General features: G+C 46.2%; 1 protein-coding gene across 2 annotated transcripts in view; it reads left to right on the top strand.

Annotated features, from left to right (window-relative positions):
- The window catches only part of ASAP1 (ArfGAP with SH3 domain, ankyrin repeat and PH domain 1), a 354,818-nt gene that overhangs the window by 273,833 nt on the left and 56,631 nt on the right, over nucleotides 1-24,354 (top strand). For both annotated transcript variants that reach the window (XM_059165613.1, XM_059165612.1), the window contains exons 12-15: nucleotides 13-113; nucleotides 5,037-5,106; nucleotides 21,490-21,577; nucleotides 23,510-23,558. In XM_059165613.1, the coding sequence (XP_059021596.1) occupies nucleotides 13-113; nucleotides 5,037-5,106; nucleotides 21,490-21,577; nucleotides 23,510-23,558 (308 nt within the window). The remainder of the gene's footprint in view (nucleotides 1-12; nucleotides 114-5,036; nucleotides 5,107-21,489; nucleotides 21,578-23,509; nucleotides 23,559-24,354) is intronic.

Consider the following 24,354-nt stretch of genomic DNA (forward strand, 5'->3'; position numbering starts at 1 on the left):
TCTCCTTTCTAGGATTCCCAGAGCCGGCAAGGAGGGTACAGCATGCACCAGCTGCAGGGCAACAAGGAGTACGGCAGTGAGAAGAAGGGCTACCTGCTGAAGAAGAGCGATGGGTATGTGGAAGGCCAGCCCGCTCTCCCTTAGTGCTTAGGGCTTCCTGGGTGTCGGCAGCCTGGGAATGTATCGCACCTGCGGGCCAGGAAAGCACATTCCAGAATCTCCTAACGCAGTAGCTGCTGACCTTGAGCCCACTGGTTTCCCTCAGCTGATTGAACCTGCTGTCTTTCCAAGAAGCAGTTGCCGTCCTCTGAACCCTCAGTGGCACCAAGGACTTGTAGCCTGTCGTTGTAGGAAGGCAGGAGCTGAGTGCAACGGGAAGCAAGCAAGTGGCTTGTGGACTTCGTGCTTGCCCACCTCTCTGCTTTGATTCATCTGCCCTTTTCTCTGCTGGGGGCCCACCTGGACGCCCAAACCCAGCCTTGGGAGTCAGCCGTGAGTCCCCTCCTTCTTACATCACGGCCACTGTCAGGACAGGCTCTTCCATTTCTAACAGGACACAATGCAAGTCCTGCCATATCTGCTGCCTGCCCTCGGAGGAGCCACGGCCGTCTCTCCTGGAATATCCGAGTAGCCTCTCCGTGTCCCTCCCTCTTCTCCATTGCGTCTCTACACAGCACTCAGAGTAGCCTTTAAAAAACATAGAGCACATCAGGCCCTTCCCATGCTCGAAGTGCACACAGGGCCTGAGCCCCCCCTCTGTCTGCAGCATTGTCTTGTGGCATCTCCTCCCCTGGACCAGCCACACCGGCTTCTTTCTCTTGCTTCAGCAGTGATTCCGTTTCACAGTTAGTACATAAGTGGACTCCTAATTACTCACTTTGCGTACTCTCCTCCTTTCTGAAAGAAAGCTGCTTTTCTGATTACTTGTGGATAGGCACCGTTGACTTTAAGACGTAGACTTTTTTTATTTGTTTGTTAAAATTGCAGCCATTACTTATATAAATTACAGTCCTAAATTTCTGATCAGTTTTGCTTATCATTCTACTCATGCGTCCCATGGATGTCTTTTGGGAGTTGCAGTGTATGTCAAGCACTGTTAGAGATACTGGGAAGTATAGCATTGCAGAAGAAAGATGAGGAGGTCCTTGGCCTCATAGGGCTTACACTCGGAGTTGGGAGACAGACAGTAAAGAAGGAGCTGTGTGGGAGATCAGACGGTAACAAGTGCTCTGGGGGAGGGTAAAGCAAGGCAGGGGCTTAGGGTGTGTGGAAGTGGTCCTTGCAGTCATGCAGGGCGGTCAGGGAAGACAGTGAGGAGATGTTCGAGCAAAGACTTGCAGGAAGTGAGGGGATCATCTCTACAGAGATCTGTAGAGATGGCCAGGAATAGGCTTTCCTCTGTGATACAGGAGTTAGGCATGACTAGGACTGAGTGTGGAGCTGAGGGTCATAGGAGACCGGTGAGAGGGGACAGGACACAAGCCAGGAGGGTTTGGGAAACCACTGAAGGAGATGGAAGTCATTGAAGGGTTTTAAGCAGAGGAATGCCGTAAGCAGCCTCATTTGAAAGACTCTGGCTGCTGGTCGAGGGCAGCTGTGTAGGACATAAGACTAGATGTGGGCGGCCCGGTCAGAGGTGAACAGGGATCAAGAGAACAGCCACAAAGGGGAAAGGACGGGTCAGAGTCTAGAAAACGCTGGTAGGACCACCAGGATTTATAGATAAGGGTGTAGGGAAAGAAAAGCATCCCAGCTTAGAACGCAACAGCTGGCTGTTTGTAGAAAATCAGTGAATATTGACCATTAAGTCTTGCGAAAGTAAAAGAAGAAAAGACGCACCAGTGACCTGAATCACAGTTTAAACTGGGCTCTTCTAACTGACACAGTGACCAGACTGTAGCCCCGATGGCGTGGTTATCTAGTGGAGATAAATTATTCATCCTGTAGCTTTAACACTGCTTACCTAAAGGTACAAGGCTTTTCTTGACATTAGAATTGACTGTTTCTAAGTGAAGCGGTGAATACCTAACTTTCAAGAAAAGTCAGCTGAGTCTTTGCGGAGATACCGTTTGGTTCAAACCCCGAAGTGTTGAGGAGAGCATCAGCTCGTGATGTGCCTGCACCTGCTTTGTGCCTGCCAGACGCATCCGGGTACCTGTCACGCCTCTCATCTGACTCCTTCTGTAAATGGTGTCACCCAGAGAGATTAAGTAATTTAACAGAGATCCTACAGCCAGGATGTAAGAAAGCCCAAATTCTAACCTGGGTCTTAATGCCAGGGTATCTCCCTCTTGTATTCCAAAGGGGCGTGACTGCTGTTGATTGCCCTTGAGGACGCAGGGCATCAGCTGGTGTGCGCTCGCACTCCTGACTCCGCTCTTCTGGTCTGTTCTGCATTCGTGCACTCCCTCTGCAGACATCTGTTAAGCCCCATCGTGTTTCAGGCAGTCTGCTAGATGTTGCGAGGTAAAAGGTCCATGAGAGGTGGGCCTCACCCTCACCCTGCCCGCAATCTGTTGGGAAGAGATAAAGAAAGCATTGTTGCAAAGGAGGCTGGAAGTCCAGTGGGCCTGCCTCCCATAATTTCACGGGCCGCAGAGGGTGAATAATGATAACCCACGCTGGCCTGTCATTGCGGTCTGTGGAAGAGGAAAGAACTGAATTGCTTACACATGAAGACAGACTCACTTGCTAACTCTGACTGCTGATGTGTTGTATGATTTTCTTCTCAGGACCAATTGCTTTGGTAATTTCCGACCCTAGTTCTAGAATACCTATAAAGGATTATTATGCAATTTGAAAAACACTTCAAATTTTTTCGAAGTAATTTTGAAGCTTTATAACTCAAAGGTATCCATGGAGAGGCAAAGGAGCAATTGTTCCACATAGATTTTCCCAGCATTGTCCTACAGGATGGGCATTGTCTTCATGATGCAGGTTTGGGCAAGCAGGCCTCCAAGAGGTCAGTACCATGAACAAGGTCCTGTGGCTAGCGGGCGCTGGTGCTGGGATTGAAGCCCAAGGAATCGAGCATCGGAGCTGGGACTTGCTTAGTTACAGCAGACTGCCTTGTAATAGACAATTCCTGTTCTGGAATTCTGAGGTTCGGGCATCGTGTACGTGGTGTTCTCTCTGGCACTTTCTGAACGATAATTGAAGTCCTTGGTACTTCCATTCAGGAGCTTTTCAAGCAAACATCCTTAAAGCTTTCAGTATGGAGAGGGAAGGCACAGGCATGGAGGCCGTTCCATAGAAATCACTGGAATAAAAGCTCTCAGAGTGTTCATAGAGATGGGACTGTTAAGAGATTGCCTTGATTTTGCTTCCTTTTGTCTGGTCACCTGGGGGCACCACATGAGCAGTTTCTGCTCACCAAAACATTAATGCTTTTGTGTTTCTTTCCTTGGCTTGATTACTAATACAAAAGAATACAGTTTCGTTTTCAGTTTTGTGTTTTCTTAATACGCATGTGAAAAAATTAATGACCCAAAAAACAACTAATGACTAATGGTTTTACTAAATAAAATGAGTAAACTGAGTCAGGGCCATTTTCTGAAGGTTGACACTAATTTGTTAGGTTGGTCGATGGCTCTTGTAAAACGTGGTGATAGAGGAGGACGACGTTGGTTTGGGGTTTTGTGTACAGGAATGCCTCGCCTGTCTCAGCGGGCTTTTGTGAGGCTGAGATGGGATGCAAAACTACTCCAGCATTGGTTACATTAACCAGAGGCAGGGGTGGTCATGGGACAGGTGTCGCCTCTCATCAGCCCTATCCCCAGTCCGTGGTGTAGCTGTAATTGGAGGGCGGTTTATCAGTCGGTTGTGCTGCATCACAATGTGCGCATTGTGAGCGCCGGGTGTTCACTTGGCTTTTTGCTCAGATGGTATCAGATTCTGATTTCCCACAGTGAAGCACACTTTAGAATTCACGGTGTTGCTAGTCATTACGTACACAAGGAGACAACATCATCTGAACTCTGAACAAGAGTTGATTTTAAATTCGTATTGTGGCAGGTTTCTTAAAGGACTCATTTAAGAGGGGAAAGGAAACACACAATGATATTTAAATGCCCAGGAGGAGCTAGAGCCCCCTCCTCTGATGTTTGTTTCCATGACAACGAGTGCCCAAGAACCCTTTGCCTAGGCCAGAGAAGCACCGTGCCCTGTACCTGTTTCTTCATCACAGTGCTCTGAACCAGTACATTTGTACCTGTCCACACAGGCGCACATCTGCCAGGCTCGCCTGTGCCTGGAGCGTCACCCGAAACACCTCCAAGTTGAAATGAGTTCCCAAAGGAGAGGTGTACAAGGCACCAAACATGTTGATCCCTGACCCTGAGCTCTTTCTCTGTACCCTGAGGCAGCCCCACCCCAGCCCTCCATGCCTGGCAGACATCTTGAGTTACTTTCTTAATTTCTTTAGATTTAATTTTAATTACAGAAGCAATAGATTAATTACAGCTTTCTTGTAGAAGATTCTCGAATATGGTTAAAAACTCTTCAGTGCCAGCCCTGCCACAGGTCCAGGCCTGTGTACCATGCTTCTTTCCAGCCCTCTTCTGTATGTCTGTGCATGTATTCCCCATAGGAAATTTAGAATGCCATTTTATATGGGATATTCTTTGAGTACCTTTTAACATTACTAGATCATACCTGAATTATTTGCTTTTTCAGTCGGCAGTATGCTTAGAAGGGTATGTCAGCACATCCGTAGCTACTTGATTCTTTTAAACTCCTGTGCAACGTTCTGTAGTATGACTAACTATAATGCATTTATTCATTCTCCTGCTATTGGATTTCTGTTGTTTCCCGCTTCACTATCAAAAACAGCGCCATAATGAGTGTCCTGTATATGCCTACTAGTCTGAACTACCTTCCACCGGGGATAATAAGATGTTCTGGGTTTTGTGGGTTTTTTGGTTTGGGGTCGTTTTGCTGTCACTGTTTTATAATGATTGTCGTACGTAACACAATATGACTGCATGTCACCGAGTGAGCCGGCTACTCTATGAGCTTGTATCTGACTTGCCCTTCAGGCTCCGGAAGGTGTGGCAGAGGAGGAAGTGCGCCGTCAAGAATGGGATTCTGACCATCTCCCACGCCACGGTAAGTGTGTCTGCCCATTTACCACGGTGCACCTGGTCGGCCTTTTGTCCCTGTGGACTAGAAAGCAAAAACGTGATGTAACCAGCGCTGGGATTCCCCCCAGGTATGCGTACTTTATGGATTTGGGTCAGAAAGTGTGGAATTTTCCTTGTCAAAAGGAGTTGGTCTCTTCTTGTCCTGTGATGTACCCCACCTCGTTCTTTGGCCCTCCAGAATGTCTTTTTTTTTTTTTTTTAAGATTTTATTTATTTATTTGACAGACAGAGATCACAGGTAGGCAGAGAGAGGAAGGGAAGCAGACTTCCTGCTGAACAGAGAGCCCAATGCGGGACTCGATCCCAGGATGCTGGGATCACGAACTGAGCCGAAGGCAGAGGCTTTAACCTACTGAGCCACCCAGGCACCCCCGCTCACCAGAATGTCTCTTGTTCTTGCAAACCAAATCAGGGATTCTTTAATTTAGTAATCTTGTCTTTTGGAAATACTACTGGTGGTTTTGAAAAACCTAGTTTTCTGCTTATAAAGATGACAGACGATGTTCTTTGTATGAAATAATGATTAGGAAATGAGATATGTGTAGAACATGTTCAGTATTTTTTGTTTGTTACTATTTAAATTACTCAGAAAATCCATTATTATGTTAAAGAGCAAAATGTATATAAAGAAAACAGATAATAAAATTGCCTCAATTATGACTCCCCTTTCTTTAGGAATAAAGGAAATTCAATGGAAAACAGAATAAGCTACTAACACTTATATTTTGTTTTCTCTTCAGATTATTGGCAGTTATATATGCATATATATCTTGCATATTTAGCATTGCTACTGACAGAATTTCTATGTTTTCAACTAAAAGTCCCATTATTGGGATAATTCATATACTTTCAGAAAAGGTTCAGTCTTGGTGTCATAGTCAAGGACATGCACTGTAAAATAAGTAATTACTATTTTGCCCTTTTTACCACTAGCAAGAAATTACTCTTTATTCTTAAAGATGCAAAGATTAGAATGGAAAATATATTAAGCGGGACTGGAAACAGCCCAGTGTGCCGAGAGTCTTAACAAAGGGGGCACACAGTTAAACCCAGCAATCCCAGCTTGGAAAGAAGCTTGATAAATTTCAGTATCCTGCGCCAAGTGATGTCTTTGGGTTTATGATAAGCAGTTAATTACTAACAGGATGGTAAAAATGAAGGCTGAGCATTTATTACACTGGCAGGTTTTTGTGATTCACAGTTGAGATTCGATCTCCCTTGTTGAGCAAGGACTCCTTAATAAGCACTTCTTCCCACCAGACGCTTCATAAAATCTATTTCACTTAATCCCTTCTATAACCCATGTGGTAATATGACCTTCATTTTGCAGAGCAAGAAACTAAAGTTCAGAGAAGCACAATAACTTGGCTAGTAGTGGGCAGAGTTGGAAATTCATACTTGGGTTTGACCCAAGTATGGCCCCTTCCATTCTGCCTCTCTCGCAGCAGAACCCTGTCATCCTATTAGATCAAATGCTCTCCAGGAGCATTTACCAGGTCCTGTTCATCTTTCTTTCCTTGTACTGGCCCCCCTCCAAAGACCTTGACACATACATGGTAGCCAGTACATACCTGTGGCCAGGATCATCCTGCTGGAAGATTCCATGCCTCTTAACAATTATTGAACTTTATGGAACTTGAGCAATTAAATTATCTCTGTCCCTTGTCCCCTGCAGAACCCTTGGGGTGATTCCTTAGAGGTCCTCAGCTTCCCTAAGCCCAGGTGAGATTTTGTAACTCTTGGCCTAGTTGTGACAAGTCACCCGTCTGATAACTGGAAATCCTATAGGCCGACTTAGATCAGTTAGTAACTATCACTGAGGCTGTCTACTAATTACTTGTTTATTTAGCAGTGTTTCATGAAGCCTCCACTCTACTCCAGGTGCTGGACTAGACATCACAGTTACTTGAAAAGTGAGATAACTTTGACCTGCTCATATTTAATTCCAAACACAGTTACCTTATGAAATGGTTCTAACGGTCACAAGAATCTTACATACCACTAAGTGAGCACTTCCTGTGCCTTCGGTGTATTACCATGTGAAATTGTTGCCACAACCCAGGGGATGGATGTTGCTACTGGGAGAGGGGAGTAATGTGCCCACATCACACCTGGTGAATGCTGGAATTCCAGTCTTATAGCCTGCATGAGTGCGTAATGGTCAGTGTTTGCTGGCCAAGCAGGACCTACTCTGCTCATTATGTTAGTGATTCAGATACTTGGGGAGCTGTATCAGAAGAATTCCAGTCACATGATCTAAGATCAGAAACACTGATGGGAATAGATAGCATTTATTGAGTGTTCTCCATGAGTGGGCCCTTCATTGTTCTGAGCACATTACCACAACCTGTTTTGGGTAGCTTCTGTGGCTCCTACTTGATAGACAATGAAACAGTCTCCATTTCTAGACCTCTTTCTCTCTGTGAGAGTGAAGATTCCATCTGCCTTGCCAAAGCATTCTCCTTACCACCATCACCACCATCAGCATCACCACCAGCACCGTCATCACCACCACCGTGCTCACCACCACCCTCCGTCATCACAACTACCACCGTCATCATCCTCACCAGCACCATCATGGTGGCTAACACTGTTGAATGCTCATCATGGGACAGGCATTTACCAGCACCTTAATGCATTGTAACATTTAATCTCCACAGCAACTTAAGTTATAGGTGACGTCACCTCCACTTTTCAGGTGAGGGACCTGGAGCTCAGAGTAGTTCACTTACTGGCTACACAGCTAATAAATGACACAGCTGGGAATCTGGTATTGGTAGGAACTCTGCTCTTACACACTCCCACACATTGCAGGACATTAATTCCCCTTCACCTGCAACCCCAGTTCCTCCCCAGTGTGGGATCCCAGCTTGGGCCATCGCAGACATAGTTAACCCTGAACCAGGAGGGCTGAGGAGCCCGTGTGTGGGAGAAGCATGTTACCTGTATGTGCAGGCTAGAATTCTTTGGTGACCTGAAGTGGGGTGTGAATTCTGAGGTGATTCGTTCATAAGGACAGTACAACACTGACAGCCCTACATTTTGTGATAAAACCCAGTGGGGCCTGGGCCTCTTTTGGGTCAGTATCCTGACTCTTCAGAGGAGCTGCAAGATGGCCCTGTCCTTGGGCAAGTTCCAGAGTCATCCAGGGTGGTGGTCAGGCCATAAAGCCGGCAGCAGCTAGAACAGCATTCCTCAAGTGTCCGGTGTCACGGGAGCCGTCAGAGCCGCTGCTCTGCGTGGTTCAGCTGGAGCGCGCGGTCGGCAGTTGCCTGGCCCCGAGTGTGCCAGTTCTTCACCCGACTTTCCTGAGCCAAGGACACATCTGCTTGTTGTCTGACTTCATTAGCTGAGCGGGGTCTGTGCGGTGTGACTCTGTGTTGGATCTAATACGGGAGCAGAGATTAAAACCAGAAAAGACCCAGGGAAGCTCTTCCAACCCTGGGAAAATTCTTCAGGTTAAATATACTACAGTGAAAATTTCTGACCATTTGACTTTATGTCGATCAGGAGTTCTTAGTCAAGAATTTGCTACATGTACCCTCTCTTTACTCTCTTCTTTCCTGAGATTCGTCTGGCTATGACCATCCTCAGTAAGCATTTCGACAAGTTCTGACCTTGTCATGTCCCATCTACTTGCCTTTCTTAACCTGCAGGGGGAGGCAGTGCATGGCAGAGCATCGTGGAGTTGAGGGAGTTGAGTCAGTGGTGGTCATTGCTAAAAATGAAAAATGAGTTCTCTTCCACCTTCCCTGTTTCCCTCCTGTCATACACATGGCTGTGGCCTAGCCAGCTGGGTCGTGTTTTATTAAGGCTGTAATCAGCAACAAAGATCACAGCAGCTACATTGTTTAGTGGCCATGAGAAAGGACTGTGGCATCTGTCAGATTTGAGTCTGAATCCTGCCCTTGTCATTTATTAGGTGACCTTGAGAAAAGTATTTAACTCCTAAAAATGATGGGATTAAGTGAGATAATGGGCTGTGTGTGGGCATCCTGTTAGTAAGTCATGGCTGTTAGCATGACCTCATTGGATATCCTGGCAAGACTGAAATCCGTCAGTAGGAGGCTCTTGCTGCTGCAAATACTGGAAATCGTGGGTCCGCCTCTCCTGCCCCCAGAGCAACTCGGGGGTAAATGGGCTCCTCCACCTCGCTTCAGATTCTCTCCTGCTGATTTGTGTTATTCTGTTCCCCACTTGTCACTGGCTTTGGGACACATTTTTTGCTGCCAGTTCTATCACTTGTAGTCTCATCCCTGCTCGCACACAAAGGTCTCAACAGCCACTTTTCCTGACTTCGCAGACACTATTGATTACTCGGAATCTAGTTGAAAATCAAGGCCAGCAGTTTCCTGGGAGAACATGGGGTTGAGTCATCTTTGGAAAAGTGGACAAAGAACCTTTGTTTTCACAAAACTTAGGGCCTTTGTTTGGGACCCCTTACCACGTGGACTTCGTCCCGCTTGAAGGGCCCCAGTCAGTGTCACCTGTCAGAGTGACTCGGGAGAGGGTCGCGCGTGCATTTGGATTGATGGTCTGTTGGAGTGACCATTTGTGACTGGCCTGTTTGGGCCAGTCATCTCCCAGCTTACTGTTTTAGGAAGAAATGCATTTCTCTGCACACCTGCAAGGTAGGCAGCCAGCCCTACAGGAGTTCATCTACAAATTCATTGCTTTTCGTGTGTCGGATGAGAGATGCACTTTTTTTTATTATTATTTACTGTTTAAAGTAATACATCACTATGGAGTTTAGATTCAGTGAGAATCTCTGAATTCACTATTATGGTAATACTGATAGTGGCTTCCATTTATGGGCCATCTAGTGTGTTCTGAGCAAGGTATAAAATGCTTTAATTTCAAAATACCAATTCTAAGAAAGCTCTAGCAAACATTTCAGCCAGCTTTAAGATAAAGTAGTTTATATCAAGCCACTAAGCTATCATAAATAAATGTCTGTAGAATTGTTTGCTTTCCCTTTTTGCCTTCAGCATTATAGTATATAATAAAGATAATAAAATTCCCAAAGAATATATAAGAATTATAGTTGGAGTATTACTTTATTATAACATCCTGAAAAATTAATGTCAAAAGTAGAAGTTTTGTTTCTCAAAAACCCTCACTTGCTGAATTTGTTAACGTCAGTGTCACATAACAGTTCAGATAACAGGTTGAAAAGAAAGATGACTGCCATTCACAGATCACTTAGAGCGTGCCCAGTGCTCTGTGTGCCAAGCTGGCCCTACAAGACAGGTGTTACTGTCTTCATTTTGCGCTAGTCTGCAAGTTCTCAGGAGGTGGGAACTGCCTACCTTTGATCTCCAGTACCTAGCACACTGCCTGACATACAGTTAGTGTTCAATGAATACTTTTGAGTGAAACTGCTTTGTATAGAAAAGAAGGGGTCAAGGAGATTAAATCGCATCCCTAGGGTTATGCAGTTTGTAAACAGCTGGACCAGTTTTCAAACCCTGAAGCCTCTGCTCTTTCTAGTGTATGAATAGGCCTCTCCTCAGATGCCAACTTGTTGTTAGATCTTTGAAATTTTCTTGAATAATAGTTCCTTGGAGAAAGACCCCCCTTATCTTGTCACTGAATCACCATAGGGTCTTCCAGTAACGAAGTCTGAAAGGGTTTCCTGGAAGGGGAAGCGGGGAGTCCTGATTGTAAAGATACCACATGTATCCGTGAATTTGTCTTTGGATCTGAAGATTGATTTCTTTAAATCTTAAATTTTCAAATGCCTGCAGATGTACAAGTCAGCCCGCACAGGGAAGTGCCCCCTTCCTTGCTGTGGGTTTAACAAGAGGTTTCTGTGATTGGCCTTTACGGTGTTCTGAGGCTATGCGGGATTCTACCCAATTCCATGTCTTTGCACTGTCATTGCAAGAGAGTATTTTCTTTTCTCCAAGAGATTAGAAGCAACACTGAATGGTCAGAGGACACACTTGGGAGCCCATCAGTCCTGGGCTCAAATCCCTGAACAAGCTGTAGAACTTTGGATGCATTACACAAGCCTTTGGAGCCTCAGTTTTCTCCAGTGCAAAATGGGTATAATGTGCTCATTAAATACTTCATTAATTCCAAGCAGCCCCTGGGCCAGGTGCTAGAGAAGCAAGGAGAAATTAGCAGTCCCGCACTCTTGGAGCTTGGAGTGACCCGGGACTACGTGCTTGAAGAGAAGTCAGTGGGATGGTGGGGTAGAAAAGGAAGGCAGCTGCCTTCGTGTGGTCAGGGAAGGCTTCCGTGAGCAGGTCGCAGTAAAGCTAGGGAAGAGCAGTGCCAGTAGCGGGAAGACAGGAGTCCCCACTCCTGAGCCCAGAAAGCACGTTCAGGGAACCCAGGAGAAGCCAGTGTGGGTGGAAATGGTATCAGTTTCCTTACCCTGCTTGAAGAGTCTTTTGCAGGCTTAAATAACACATTCTTTGAAAATTATTGCTATCTATATTTTCTAGGTGCTAAAAAAAAAAAAAAAAAAAAGAGCATTCAAGGAGGACCTTAAAAACTACTTTATGGTTGATATAGCAGAAGTTCCAATGAAGCAAGAACCATTAAAAAAAGACATACCAACATCCTGAACCACTATTACTGCAATTCTTTCTTTGACTTGCTCTCTCTCCCACTTGGCTGATAGTTCTGTTTTATGTCCCCTCCATCAGCTTCAGGCGGTGCCATTTTCGTCACCTGATCAGCCAGTTCCTCACCCCCCTGTCCTTGTGACAGGGCACCCTCACTCTTCCCTTTTCTTTACAGACCGGAGCTGACTTCTATAAATTAAGTTCAAAATGCAGCCGCAGGTCCCATCAGCACTGATGTTGAGTCCTAACGATCATGGTCACCTGCAGAAGAAGCCCCTTTGTTCCAGAACAGACAATGTTATATGGACATATAAAATAAGCACCACCATTTCTGAAACTCAGGGGGTCACCATGGAATATTTCTGTGGGCTCCTGCCACATTGCAGATGCAGAACCAAAGATATCAAACACTATATTAGAGGACTTCCCAAATCCAAGTTCCATGAAATGTACGTTTAGAAATATATCTGGTTATGTCTTACAGGTTATTTATAATGCAATACGTTGAACAGGAATTTTTACTGTATTTGAATCCCAAGAAGATAAATTAGCTGCAACCATGTGGAGTTTATTTCAGATGTAAATAGCTATGACTTGTATCAGAATGAATTTGGAAGAGGCTGCAGTTGGCTAAAGGAACGCAGTGATTCTTAGTCCCAAGAGCACAGAAGAGCTATCAGGTTCCACCCCCAAAGGCTCTAGCTTCGTTGGTCTAGAGATGAAGCCCAAGATTGCTTCCTGGTTGAAGAACCACTGAGTCCATCGCTCATTAGCCAGTGTTACAAACCAGAGGGACCAGGGGGCGGGTTCTTATGTAAAGATGGGTAGACGTCTACAGCAGATTGCAAGGATATTTGCAAAGTGTGTCAGCTGGCTTGTGGACCTCATTTGTAACTCAACCGTGTGAAGTCTGATTGTCACCACATCCTTCTTTATCCTAGCCGAGGGTCCTATTCACGAACTATGCAGTAAAATCAACAGAAAGGGCAGGTCTCCACAGCCCGAGTCCCAGGTGTTCTGGAAGCAGCTCTGACCCCCTGCTTGGGTTGCTCTGTGTCTGCCTGGAGTCCCCTCAGGCCCGCTCTGTTTGCATGTTCTTTGTCTTCACAGTTCCCTGAGCTCTCTCTGCTCCCTGCCCATGGCCCACAGGCCCCAGTTCAGCCAGCGAGACCTTCCTGTCAGATAGGATTTGTGTTTGAACCTGAGTAATTTTAATGGGTATCTCTCCCAGAAAGGCTCTCATTTTAACAGGAAGTGCTGCTTTACCCTACAGAGAAGTTGGTGACAGTAGGAGTTTATGTATCAGCCACGTGGACACCAGTAGAAGAAATATCGTGGAAATAATTAGTAAGCACAGATACAGTAACTAACATTTATTGAGCATCTATTGCATGCTAGGTACTTTAGGTAGGTTTTCCCACTGTGGGCCGTAAACCAATGAGATTGTACCCCAGTCACTTCTCTGCTGGAATTCCAGTCACACTGCAAGCACAGAGAATGACCCCAAGGGCTGCCTGTGTAGGCTCAGCCCTCACAAGCTGCAGACTGGCGCTGGGATCGTAGCCTCCTTTACATTTTGAGTTCAGTGTCACCCGGTCGTCTTCATCTACGAAGCCAGGTCCTCAGAGGAGCTCCCTCCCAACTCCTCACAACATGAAGCAGATTTACTTGGGAGGTTCTCAAACCCTAGGCAGCATCAGCACCATGAGACCTTTGTACCTTGAGCATTCACCAGAAGGAATCAAAGGCCTGGTGCTCGCTGGTCTTGGGGGCCATGATGACAGACTGCCCCTAATACCTGGCTTTCAAGCGGTGCCCAGGGGCTCAGTCGGTTAAGCGTCTGACGCTTCATTTTGGTTCAGGTTGTGATCTCATAATCCTGAGATCAAGCCCCATCTTTTCTCCGCACTGAGCATGGAGCCTGCTTGGGATTCTCTCCCTCTGCACACCTCTACCCCCACTCCCTGCTCCTGTGCACACTCTCTGAAATAAAAAATAAGTACCTGGCTTTCATGAAGCCTCACTTTGGGGAACTGAGGCTCCTGCCCATTTGTCTGGAGCAATGCAATATTTTGTTAATTTACAAAGGCAATTTATTCATATGATGAGGTAAATGGTCGAACGGAGGAACACTCTGTACTTCTGGAGACAATCTGACCTGGCTTTGGGTCTCGGCCCAGCCGTCCGCTAACAGCCACAAGTGAGTAGCTTCAGCCTCCTGAGTTTGAGTCTTCTCATCACAAAGAAGGAAAATGATGCTGCTTTGCTGTGATAGTGAACAGTGTCTGCTGGCAGAGAGTTCAGGCTCTGGAGTTCCAACTTCTTGGGTTCAAATCTGGCTCCAGCACCAGGTGGTTAGGGGACTTCCAAGTTTTTGTCCCTTTAAATGGAGGTAACAGCAGCTACCTTGGAAGGGGGTCATTCTCTGTGCTTCCAGTGTGATTGGAATTCCAGCAGAGAAGTGAGGTACAGTCTCATCGGTTCACGGCCCGCAGATTCAGACAGTGAGACCCTTTGGAGGTCTAAAAGGGCCTATGGTCTGAAATTAGTCAGTTTACATGTTACCCCCCACCCTGCCCTCCCCAAGATAAGAAATAAGAGAGTCCTTACAAACGTTTTACCGTTCCCTCACATTCTGTTAGCCATGACCTTAAGGCAAAGCTACTTCACCTTTCTGTGCCTTGGTTTAGCTATCTGTCTAGTGGGGGTGATAGTAAGTGGTACTTACTTTAGGGTCGTGGTGCAGATTAAAGATGTAAATATACATGAAAACAGAAACAGTAGCTGGCACGAGTTCTGCTAATTGTCAAGACGCTGATACTGCCGTCATTTTAATTGCCAGCCGTTTGTATGCAGGGCAGTAGAAATCTGTTCTAAATGTTTGCCTCAGCTCCTCACTGCCTATTGTTGTTTGTTTGTTTTTTATAAAAAGTAGTGGGAATACTTTTTTAAAAATATAGCTTAATAGCTCAGATATTTTATCACCAAGTCACTATATTTTGTAGAATTATTTTAAAAGGTTTTTGGTTTATGAGCTCTGGTTGGTTAACAAGGCATGGATTACAAGTGGTTACTACGGCTACATAGGAAATAAGAGTTGCAAAGTTCTTGTGCTTCCCATGGTGTGCCTGGGTGGCTCAGTCAGTTGAACATCCAGCTTGATTTCAGCTCAGGTTGTGATCTCAGGGTTGTGAGGTGGAGCCTCAAGTCAGGTTCCATGCTTAGTGGGGAGTGTGTTTGAGATTCTCCCTCTCCCTCTGCCCTTCCCCCCCCCATAATAAGTAAAATCTTTGAAAACTAATAAAAATATAAAAAATTAAAGTTTTATGCTGGCCCAAACTCCCTATCTGGCAAGTAGGAGACACTCGTAGAAATTAGTATATGGAGTAATGTCCAGAATGTTCATCAGTTGTAGTAACAATAACATCAGCCCCACTTCTTACCAGAAGCCCTGGTAAACTCTTTTTTTTTTTTTTTTCTATTTACACTGTAGCAAATACTCTCTGAAGTGATGAGTTCCTTACGCTTTTCCTTACAGATTTTCAAGGATATCTGTATATCCCGTGGCGGGGGGCGGGGGGTGTGCCTGGGTGGTTCAGCTGGCTAAGCAGTTAAGCTTCTGCCTTTGGCTCAGGTCATGAATCCAGAGATCAAGCCCCACGTTGGGCTCCCTGCTCAGTGGGGAGTCTGCTTCTTCCTCTCCTCCTGTCCCTCTCCCGGCTTGTTCTCTCTCTCAAAGAAATAAATAAATAAATAAAATCTTTGGGGAGGGAAAAAAGAATACTTCATATTCAGATATATCTTTCTCACACATACATTCTACCAACTGGAAATGAGGACTGTGGGGTAAATGGTTGGGAGGGTTAAGGGATTCCATAGTCATGCACACTCTAGAATGAACTACTTCAGTAATTACTAGTTAAATGATTACTTCCTCCCCTAAGCTCTCTGAAGGACCACTAAAGAAGAGGAGAGCCTTCATTATAGCCACAAGAGTAATTCTGGAATGTGGAGCACATCCAGAATGGGTGGGATTTCTCAACAGAAGTATTAAGTGATTTGGAGGGAAATAAGAGAACTAACCGGCCATTCCAGGGTAGGAAGAACAAAAAAAAAAAAAAAAAAGGAAACGACGGAAGGATGTTTTTACTTGTTATGCAAATGTCCCAAGGGCTTGCCTTGGCAAAGGAACAGTTTGACAAATTGGAAAAGCTCTGGGAAGGAATTTGTTCACATCTCAGCTTAGCTTTTTTTCTTTCTGTAAAACACTGGTCAATTTACTCCCACCTTCCTGACCCTCGGTTTCCTCGTCTATGAAGTAGGTACACAACAGTTCCTAGCTATTGGGGTTATTGCAAGAATTACATAATAAAATTTACTAAAGCACCTAGCAGTTTATGAGGTGCCCAAATAAACCAAAATACTTTCCAAAAAGCGGTAGTTGTAATGTACTAAAATTGTAGAGAAAAGATCTCTCTGCGGTAGTAGGTATTCAGTATGGACCTAACACCTAGCCGGAGGGCTATTGTGGTTATCAACTGCATGCCAAATAGAGGTGTCCCTGTAGGGCAGAGTAGGTGTCCAACTAAATACTTACTGAAGAAAAAGTTTGAAATGACCGTAATGATCAGAACAGTCCTGTTACCAAGTGTTAGCATAGAGTGAAGGGAATGTATTATTTTTACTTCTTTCAACACAACGGCCTCAGCCAGGCGGGGTCAGACTTAGCCCCCAAGTAATTAATGATGTTCACTTCTTGTTTGTGAAGCAGAGCAATTCAATAGGAGGATGGAGGGAAATAATTTCATTCCTGGATACTAATTCCAGTAGCAGCTGTTTCCTGCTAACAGGGAAATATGCCTGCGCTAACGGCTTCACACTTCCAGCAAAAACATTTCACCGTGGTACACACGAAGCTGTTTGAGGACAAATGTGTGGTGTTTGTTTTCTTCCCGGAGACACAGAGACGTTAATGAGAGTTGACTCACTGCATTTCTACATGCGTTTCTCCTTCCATGTCTGATGATTTTCCTGGCTGAACAGCATTTTCTATTTTGAGTGGCGGGCAGAGCCTTATGTCAGAGGGATAATATCTTCATCACTTCTGCTCATGGAACGTGTCCAGAGCTTCCCTAGTGGGAACATCTTCAAAAATGAAAAACTCGAGGGTGATCTTGCCGTGTGTGTGTGTGTGTGTGTGTGTGTGTGTAAAATCACATCTGTGTATGTTGTTAATTGGGGGGGAGCAATCTGCAAAACAACATACACAACTTGAACCAACCCATGATTTTTTAAAACAAACATCTCTCTCCCCACCCTTCTCTCTCTCTCTCACACACACAAACACACACACACACACATATACACACCGATCTTTTTAAACAGTGGTGTCTGGGTATAAAAGTGAGATTAACAGGTAGTGTTCAGTTTCTTCTTTGGCTGTGTCCTGTACTGTTTCCTCAGTTAATAATCATTCTTGTAATGAAGAGTGAAATCTGTAAGGGGACAAGCCTCAGAGTTTCAGGGAACAGATCCCTAAGATCTTCACTTTTGAAGCCTGTCAGACCTGTGTTTGAATAGAAGCACCTGCCGCTGTTGAAAGACCCGCAGGTGCAGTGCAGCCTCCCTTCTGCTCACCGTCCAGCTCCTGGACTGAGTGGTGCACACGCTATAGAGAGGTCACTTTGGTAGTCATTGATTGAAAAAGTCTCACATTTTGGGCAGGTACTTGAGTCCCAGCCCCCAGTACCATGGCTGTAGCTTTGATGCAGGCCCCCATCATTGCCCACCAGTCTTGCAGTCTCAGTCGCCTCCCCCAGACACACCCCTGAATGCACGTATAGGAGTTCACTGCTTGGATGGACCCTTGACTGGACTGCCTGAGCCACTGGGGCGGAGATGTGAGCTCCTGAGCACGACAGGCAGTTCCCCCTCCACACACACAACTTCCCCATGGGCATCACTGCTGCCCTGCTCTCCTCTTACCCCCCAGGGGCCTGCGCCTGCTCCTCCCGGCTGTTCCCACCCCTCTGCCTTGTTCAGACTCCGCATCCATGCCCTCGCCAGGGCTGAGGCTGCGTCTGTAGGACACTCCCCGGTCAGACAGCGCACATTCTAGGTCCCTGCCTCCGTCTGTTTCCCATAGCTGCTTGAGGGCACCGAGTGCTTTCCGTATGTGCTTGGAATGTTGCAGAGGCTTACTGTTGAGCCAAATAAATAAGCAAAAAAGTATTTCAAAGAGGCTTCTAAAATTTCTCATCAGTTACAAAAGTAACTGGGGGGAAATCAAATGACTTGAGAAGACGTGAAAGAGGAAGTGAATCTTGCGCACCCCAGCCGGCTCTCTCTTTCTAACCCTTGCTCTTCTCAGAAGGAGATGTTCTGTCCTGTGCTAGGGCTTCCAGCGGCTTCCTGAGTCCGCGCCGCATGGTTCAAGCAGGAGGAGGACTCGGGCTTTGGTCTCCTCACACCTAGGTTCTGCTCCAGGCCCTGTCATCTCCTTACTGGGAGATTTTAGGAAAATTAGTAAATCTCTCTGTGCCTCTCCGTCACCTCACTTAGGATAAGAAACTAAAGTGACTTCCCTCACAGGTGCTGGTACATCAGTCAGGTGGTGTATGTATGGCAACTGAAATGCGTTCATTCATTTCATAAAACACTTATTGAGTGCCTGCTGTATGGCAGGCCCATCTTAGTGAACAGAAAAGTGTGTGCCCTTAGTGTGAAGAAACAGAAGGAGGTAAGAGCCAGGAAGACAGTAGAGCGGGTGTAAAGGGAATAGGAAGTCGCTGGAGGGTGGTTAGGCCAGGAAAGTAGTCTCTGAGGAGGTGCTGATTTTGAGAGACCTGAAGGGAGGGAGGAGGAAGAGAACTGCATCTAGGGTTTGGGGGTGGGGGGTGTGAACCACGGGAGGCCTGGGCTCGTCACCTCCCAGCAGAGGGAGCTGCAGGCCGGGTGGCAGGAGCTGATGAGAAGGAGCCTGGAAGCAGTATTGGGGTCGTGGTACAGACCTACGTTTTTATCCTGAGCCTGGGAGGAATCAACAGTAAGGACTCAATAAATCCATGCTTTCTTTGTTTTTTTCTTTCCTGTCCTTAAACAATATGAAAGTGTTTCCTCAGCTGTACACAGTGATGTAGCCCAGGGCAAGTCACTCAGTCTTACTTTGATTTTAGTCTGCCAAAATGCCAGATTACACCTTCTTTGATCAATATACCTATAAATTAGTATATAAATGTTGAGAAAATGGTTTGAAATTTTGGGGAGTTATACAAACCCGGGATTCTAGTATTACTTTGGTGATTCCTGGGCCTTCTGGGGCCTTGGTCTGAGGACTTCGGTTGAGCATACCACCCTTCCTGGCATTTGTGGACTCAGTACTGGCTACGTTGGCGGCTTCAACAGTCAAAAATTGTGTTTTTTGCTCCTTAAATTCACATGTGGGGTGATAGGTCATTTGTCAGTTGTCTCATTGGCATTTAGGGGAGGAACGCTGTATGCAGGCAAGATGTCCTGTGTCACGCACAGTGTGTGTTAATGGGGCAGATGTCAGGCCAGTAGTATTGGCAGAACTCCAAGGGAATAAATATTGTGTGTCATCGTGATAGGAGTTGTGAGCCAACTGTTTAGAATCCTTCCCATCAGAAGCTTTCTGGTAATGTATACTCTGAGGTAGTCCATGCTTAGGAAAGAGATGAATGATGGTCTTTAACTTTTCTGAATACAGTTAATAATAAGGGTTTTTTTTCTTTCTGAAAATGTTGTGTTTGTTCCTTGACTGTATTTGTTGGTGAGGTTATTCAGAAACACTGGAGTAACATGGATTTGGGAACCAAAAAAATCATCCAGTTAATCCTCTGCTACATTAATCGTGAACGCTGCCTAAAAAATTCTTAAGTTTTTCCAAGAGATTCCTGGACTTAGGGTAAGAAACCTGAAACCTCTTATTATGCGGAATCATCTGAAGCAGGCAAGGGAAGTTCTTCCTTCTGTCTGGCTCAGATATTCTACGATTTGAGCGCATTTCTTCTTCATTTGTACAAATGAAAAACAGCTGTCCTGCCTTCCCCATAACCACCTTTCATGTTCTCGAGGATGGTTATTAAATCACTCCCTAGCTTTCTTTCCTCGGAACTAAATAGTGCCTTCAGCCGGGCTTCAAAGTGCCCATTTTCCAGTCCTTTAATCATCTCCTGATCTTTCCTAAACTTTTCTCCGTCCTTCTTTAAATGTGAATGCCAAATTGGAACACAGCATTCTGGGGAGAGTCTCATGGTGACCTGGGCTCTCTAGCTGTTCAGGCCGTCAGAGGTGATGGTCATTCTTCTGGAAATGCAGCCATCTCACCAGCATCCAGAAGGATGAGGTGTAAGACAGTTCCCTTTCCAGAGGGGCGGGGGGCACCTCTTTGTGGCTGCAGCTGCGGGTTTTGGAGCCTGACGCCCGTAGCAAACCAAACTCCAGGTCTGTTCTGAGAAAAATCTCGCAAGACCTACAAACTCCCGCCTCTTCCCCCCCTTCTGGGCTTGCCAATCAGTTGTGTAACACAGGACCCCGCTCCCAGGGGCTCGTTCCTCTTAGGCAGAACTGTCCCGCGAGGGACTTCATGGCCAATGTTCATGCCCGAGTCAGATGTCCTTGCCGTAAACATGAAGTCCCTTGGCGTCTCTCACTTCCTCCCCCCGACAGCTTGCTCTGGAACGGATTCAGGACAAGGAGCATTGTTTTCTGGATCTAATCTCATTGAAATCACCAAGGGGGTAGGATCTCAAAAACAGTTTAGGGAGTGGAGGAAGGTAAACAATTTAATTGCCTGGTGTCCAGTTGTGGAGAATGAGAGGTGCAGTGCGTCCTCGAAATTGTCTTGATCATGTGCCATCTCTGTTGACCTTTTACTCCCTCTTCTCCCTCTGTTTTCCCTCAAAACACAGGTGCTTTGGGTATAAATGGTCGTGGCATGGGGATTTTCAGAATCGCACCTATCTGTTGAGGCAGGAATACAGGACTGGGGAATTACATGGCTTCCTTCAGCAAGCTTTTGTTCACGTGAAGCCCAGCCTGGGCACACAGAGATGTCACTCCTCGGTCAGCTCCTGCATGAAGCAGGCATGCTGGCATCAGCCATTGGCCAGCCTGTGACCTTGGACGAATACAGGCAGGAGACAAAAAAGACCAGTGGCAAGACTCCACGTAGGAAAGCCTAAAATAGCATGACTGTCTCAATCCTGTAGGATCTGAATGAATTAAATGTGTAACTGAGAGATTTGCTGATAAATGATATGAAATCCTTACTGTATTTTTCCTCTCTCCGATTTTGGGACTCATTAAGTAATGTCTCATTAAGCAGCATCTCACTGGTCGATTAATTATCTTTGCACGTTTGAGCAAAGAACTAAATTTTGCATTACAACCAAAATCTGTGGATCCCTGAGACATCACGTTTGGGCGGAGTGATTACTGGGGTCATTTAGAGTCGGCTATGTTTCACAGTACGGCACAGAACCCAGAGCATCAGCTGTCCGTGCTTGGGGGCTGTGAAGCTGAGAGCTGCGTTTCCATCGCGCATGCCCACTGTGCAGGGCCAGTGAGGTGGATTATCTTGGTTCCATTCTGATTAATCACATAGGCTTATTATGCACAGTTAAAAAGCATGTGTAAGAACGAGCTGCAGATTCTCCTGGGGTAGATGAGACTCCCTCACGGGCACCGCGTGAGTCGGACCCTGCAGGTGAGGGACGGTGCACCGGGTGTAACTCCCTCCCTTTCTCTTCTAGTCTAACAGGCAGCCCGCCAAGCTGAACCTTCTCACCTGCCAGGTGAAACCCAATGCAGAGGACAAGAAGTCTTTTGACCTGATATCACGTGAGTCCTCTTTCTCTCCCGGTCGGTTGCTGTGGCTTCTGACCCTGCGCATCTCCATCTCTGGGCGCGCAAGCAGCAGCTGGCCGAGGCCGGGCCCCTGGCGCACATCTCTTCATTTACAGTGAGCCCACCTACAGGGGGAAGGCAGGACAGGGTCAGATCCGACCCACAGTAGAATCAAATTGAGATGCATACATTAAACTAGACCAGTTCGTGACCACGAGCCCACAGCTTTATCCCCTTGGACAGATTTTTGTACATGTATCCCTATTTCTCTCTAGAGTTCTCTTAGATCTGCTGAATCACAGTCTTTGCTGTGAAGCCCAAACATTTTTTAAGTAGCCCCAGGTGATTCTGCTGTGTACCTGAGGTTAAGAACCTCTGGCATAGACTTGAGAGTGCAGGTGTGTCAGTGTAACCATACAGGAGTGGTAACTGTGGCCAGAGTTGTGGCCTTGCAAATCCGGGCTCTTAAAAATCATCTTACTTGCAGGTAGAACTGCCCTCCCACTTCACAAATGGAAGATGCACATCCCATCACTCTCTTAATCCATGGGTCCTTGTGTGCTCTGCTCTTGTGAGGAAAGATTGCTTTCTTCTAGACTGACTCCTGTGCTTACACTGGGCACTTCAAGAAAGAGGATGGTAGTGCCCCTGAAGTGGCTCACCTGTATTCTGAAATCCCACACATTAACCTGTAGTATCCCTCCTTTCTAGAGCCCCGTGGGGCTGTCCAACAGCCTAAATGTATGATCTCTGTGCAGAACACAGACATACTCTCCTGCCCTGTGCAGTCCTTCTGACGTAGTTGGATGAATGGAAGTCCCAAAACAGTTTCACCCAAAGGACCGAATCTGTAGTGAGACCTTTTGGATGGAGTCCAACCTGGATTAGGCAGCATCTATTAAAGTTCAGAGTCCCCATGATTTTTATGACCAAGGAATTTCCTAGGTTACTGATGAAATGTTGGAGTTGTGACTCCAAAAAGCTGAAACTCCTAGAAGAGAGAGCCCAGAGGTTATTAATAACAGTCACCAGTCATTGAGCATCTAATATGTCTTAGGTGCTTTATATACATTATGGCCATTCCTCACTAAAGCCCTATCAGTTTCCTATTTAGTGGAAGAGGAAACTGAGGCTCAGAGACACTCAGTGACTTACCCACAATCACACAGCAGTAAACCAACGACTGGATCCAACCAAGTTTCTTGGGCTGTACTATGTATGGCCAGTTCTTGGACAGACACATTCATGAGGGTAAGAGCATCTGACCTGGAGTAGTTATGTAGTGAGCAACTGGTTAGTTTGACCTGAATATGTCAAAACATTCTAGCAAATCCTAAAGTTTAAGAAAGAGCCTCCCTTAGGTACAGCTGCCCCAACTCTCCACATCAGGCTGTTCCCTCCTGACCTGGGCAGCACCTTGAAGGTGAACCTTGAGCAGGGTGGAAGCCCTTCCTCCCCGAAGCCTGATTGAGCCAGAGAGCAGCCTGGGGCAGCGTATGCCTGCTTGGCGGAGCTGCTCTGTGAGCTACGGATCATTTCAGAAAAGTAATTTTTTTAAAGGAAACCCAGTCAAAGGCACACTGAAAATGAAACAAATAATATACCAGACTGGCAGCTGGCAGTCTGCAGTTGGTAGAGACATCCACTTTGATCCCATCTCTGTCCCCCTTTCCGTCTTGTTTTCAGGAGAAGTGCCAGATGTGTGGTATTTGCCGTTATTTTACTGTACTTCTCCTGCACTTCAGAAAAGCAGTATTGACAAAGTGAACTGGGTGACTGCTAAGTCAAACTGGTATAAAAACCAGACAAGATTAAAATCTTCCTTTTACTGTGGTTTTTTTTCCCCAGAAACTTTCATAGCTTACATTATAGCTGAGGTATTCTGCTTTCTAAAGTTTTCCCCTTATTTTCCTTTTTGTATTTTAGATAACAGGACGTACCACTTCCAGGCGGAAGACGAGCAGGATTATGTAGCGTAAGTAGTTTGTGATCTAATGGCACAGTGTCCGGGCCCGAAAAGGCACTCTGTCGTATAGCATACCCTAAAATGTCCTTTATGTTAATGAGAACCTGTCCTGCGGGTTCCGCATGCTTCTGTCTCACTGCTGGACCTTCGCATGTTGCTCCTCTCTCTGTCCGGCGCTTGGTAAACTCTGATACCTCCTTCAGGGTTCAGCTCAAGCCTCACCGTCCAGGGGCTCTGATGCTTCCTCTCACCCCCGGGCCTGGGCCGTCTTCATCGCCTCTTCCTTCCTGTAGCCTGCCAGGCAGCGTGGACCATTATATCCTCGGCTGCCTGTGGGGGAGGATGTTAGTGTTAAAGCTGGCAGTTTAACCTTTTTGTAGCGTTCACATTTGCAAATCCCTGTCCCGTTGGTGATACACGATAAAAGTTATTTTCTTCCCTTACTGATTTCTCGAGAGCCACCGAATTCTGTCCCCACCCCCTCTTTTACCTTACACTCCCCTCCTTTCTCTCTCTCTCTCCCCCTTTCCCTCCCTCCCCCTCTGGAGAATTCCACTCTTCCGCATTTCAGGAGAAATGATAAAGAGTCAAAAAGAGAATAAAGAAAGGGTCGAAAAGATGCACAGCTGGGAGACGCAGAGCAGAAAGGGTGGAGGGGGTTGCTGAGGGAGAAGGGGAGAGAAGGGGAGGGAAGGAGAGGAGCCTTTGACCCCCTCAGTCACCTGAAGGTGGAGTGAACACCGGTTCCAGGCTGAGAGTGTGCGAAGCCTGGAGAATACAGGGCTAAGTCAGACAGAGCCCCTGC

Source organism: Mustela lutreola, chromosome 3 (genome assembly GCF_030435805.1).
Source record: "Mustela lutreola isolate mMusLut2 chromosome 3, mMusLut2.pri, whole genome shotgun sequence".
In the NCBI taxonomy this organism is placed as follows: Eukaryota; Metazoa; Chordata; class Mammalia; order Carnivora; family Mustelidae; genus Mustela; species Mustela lutreola.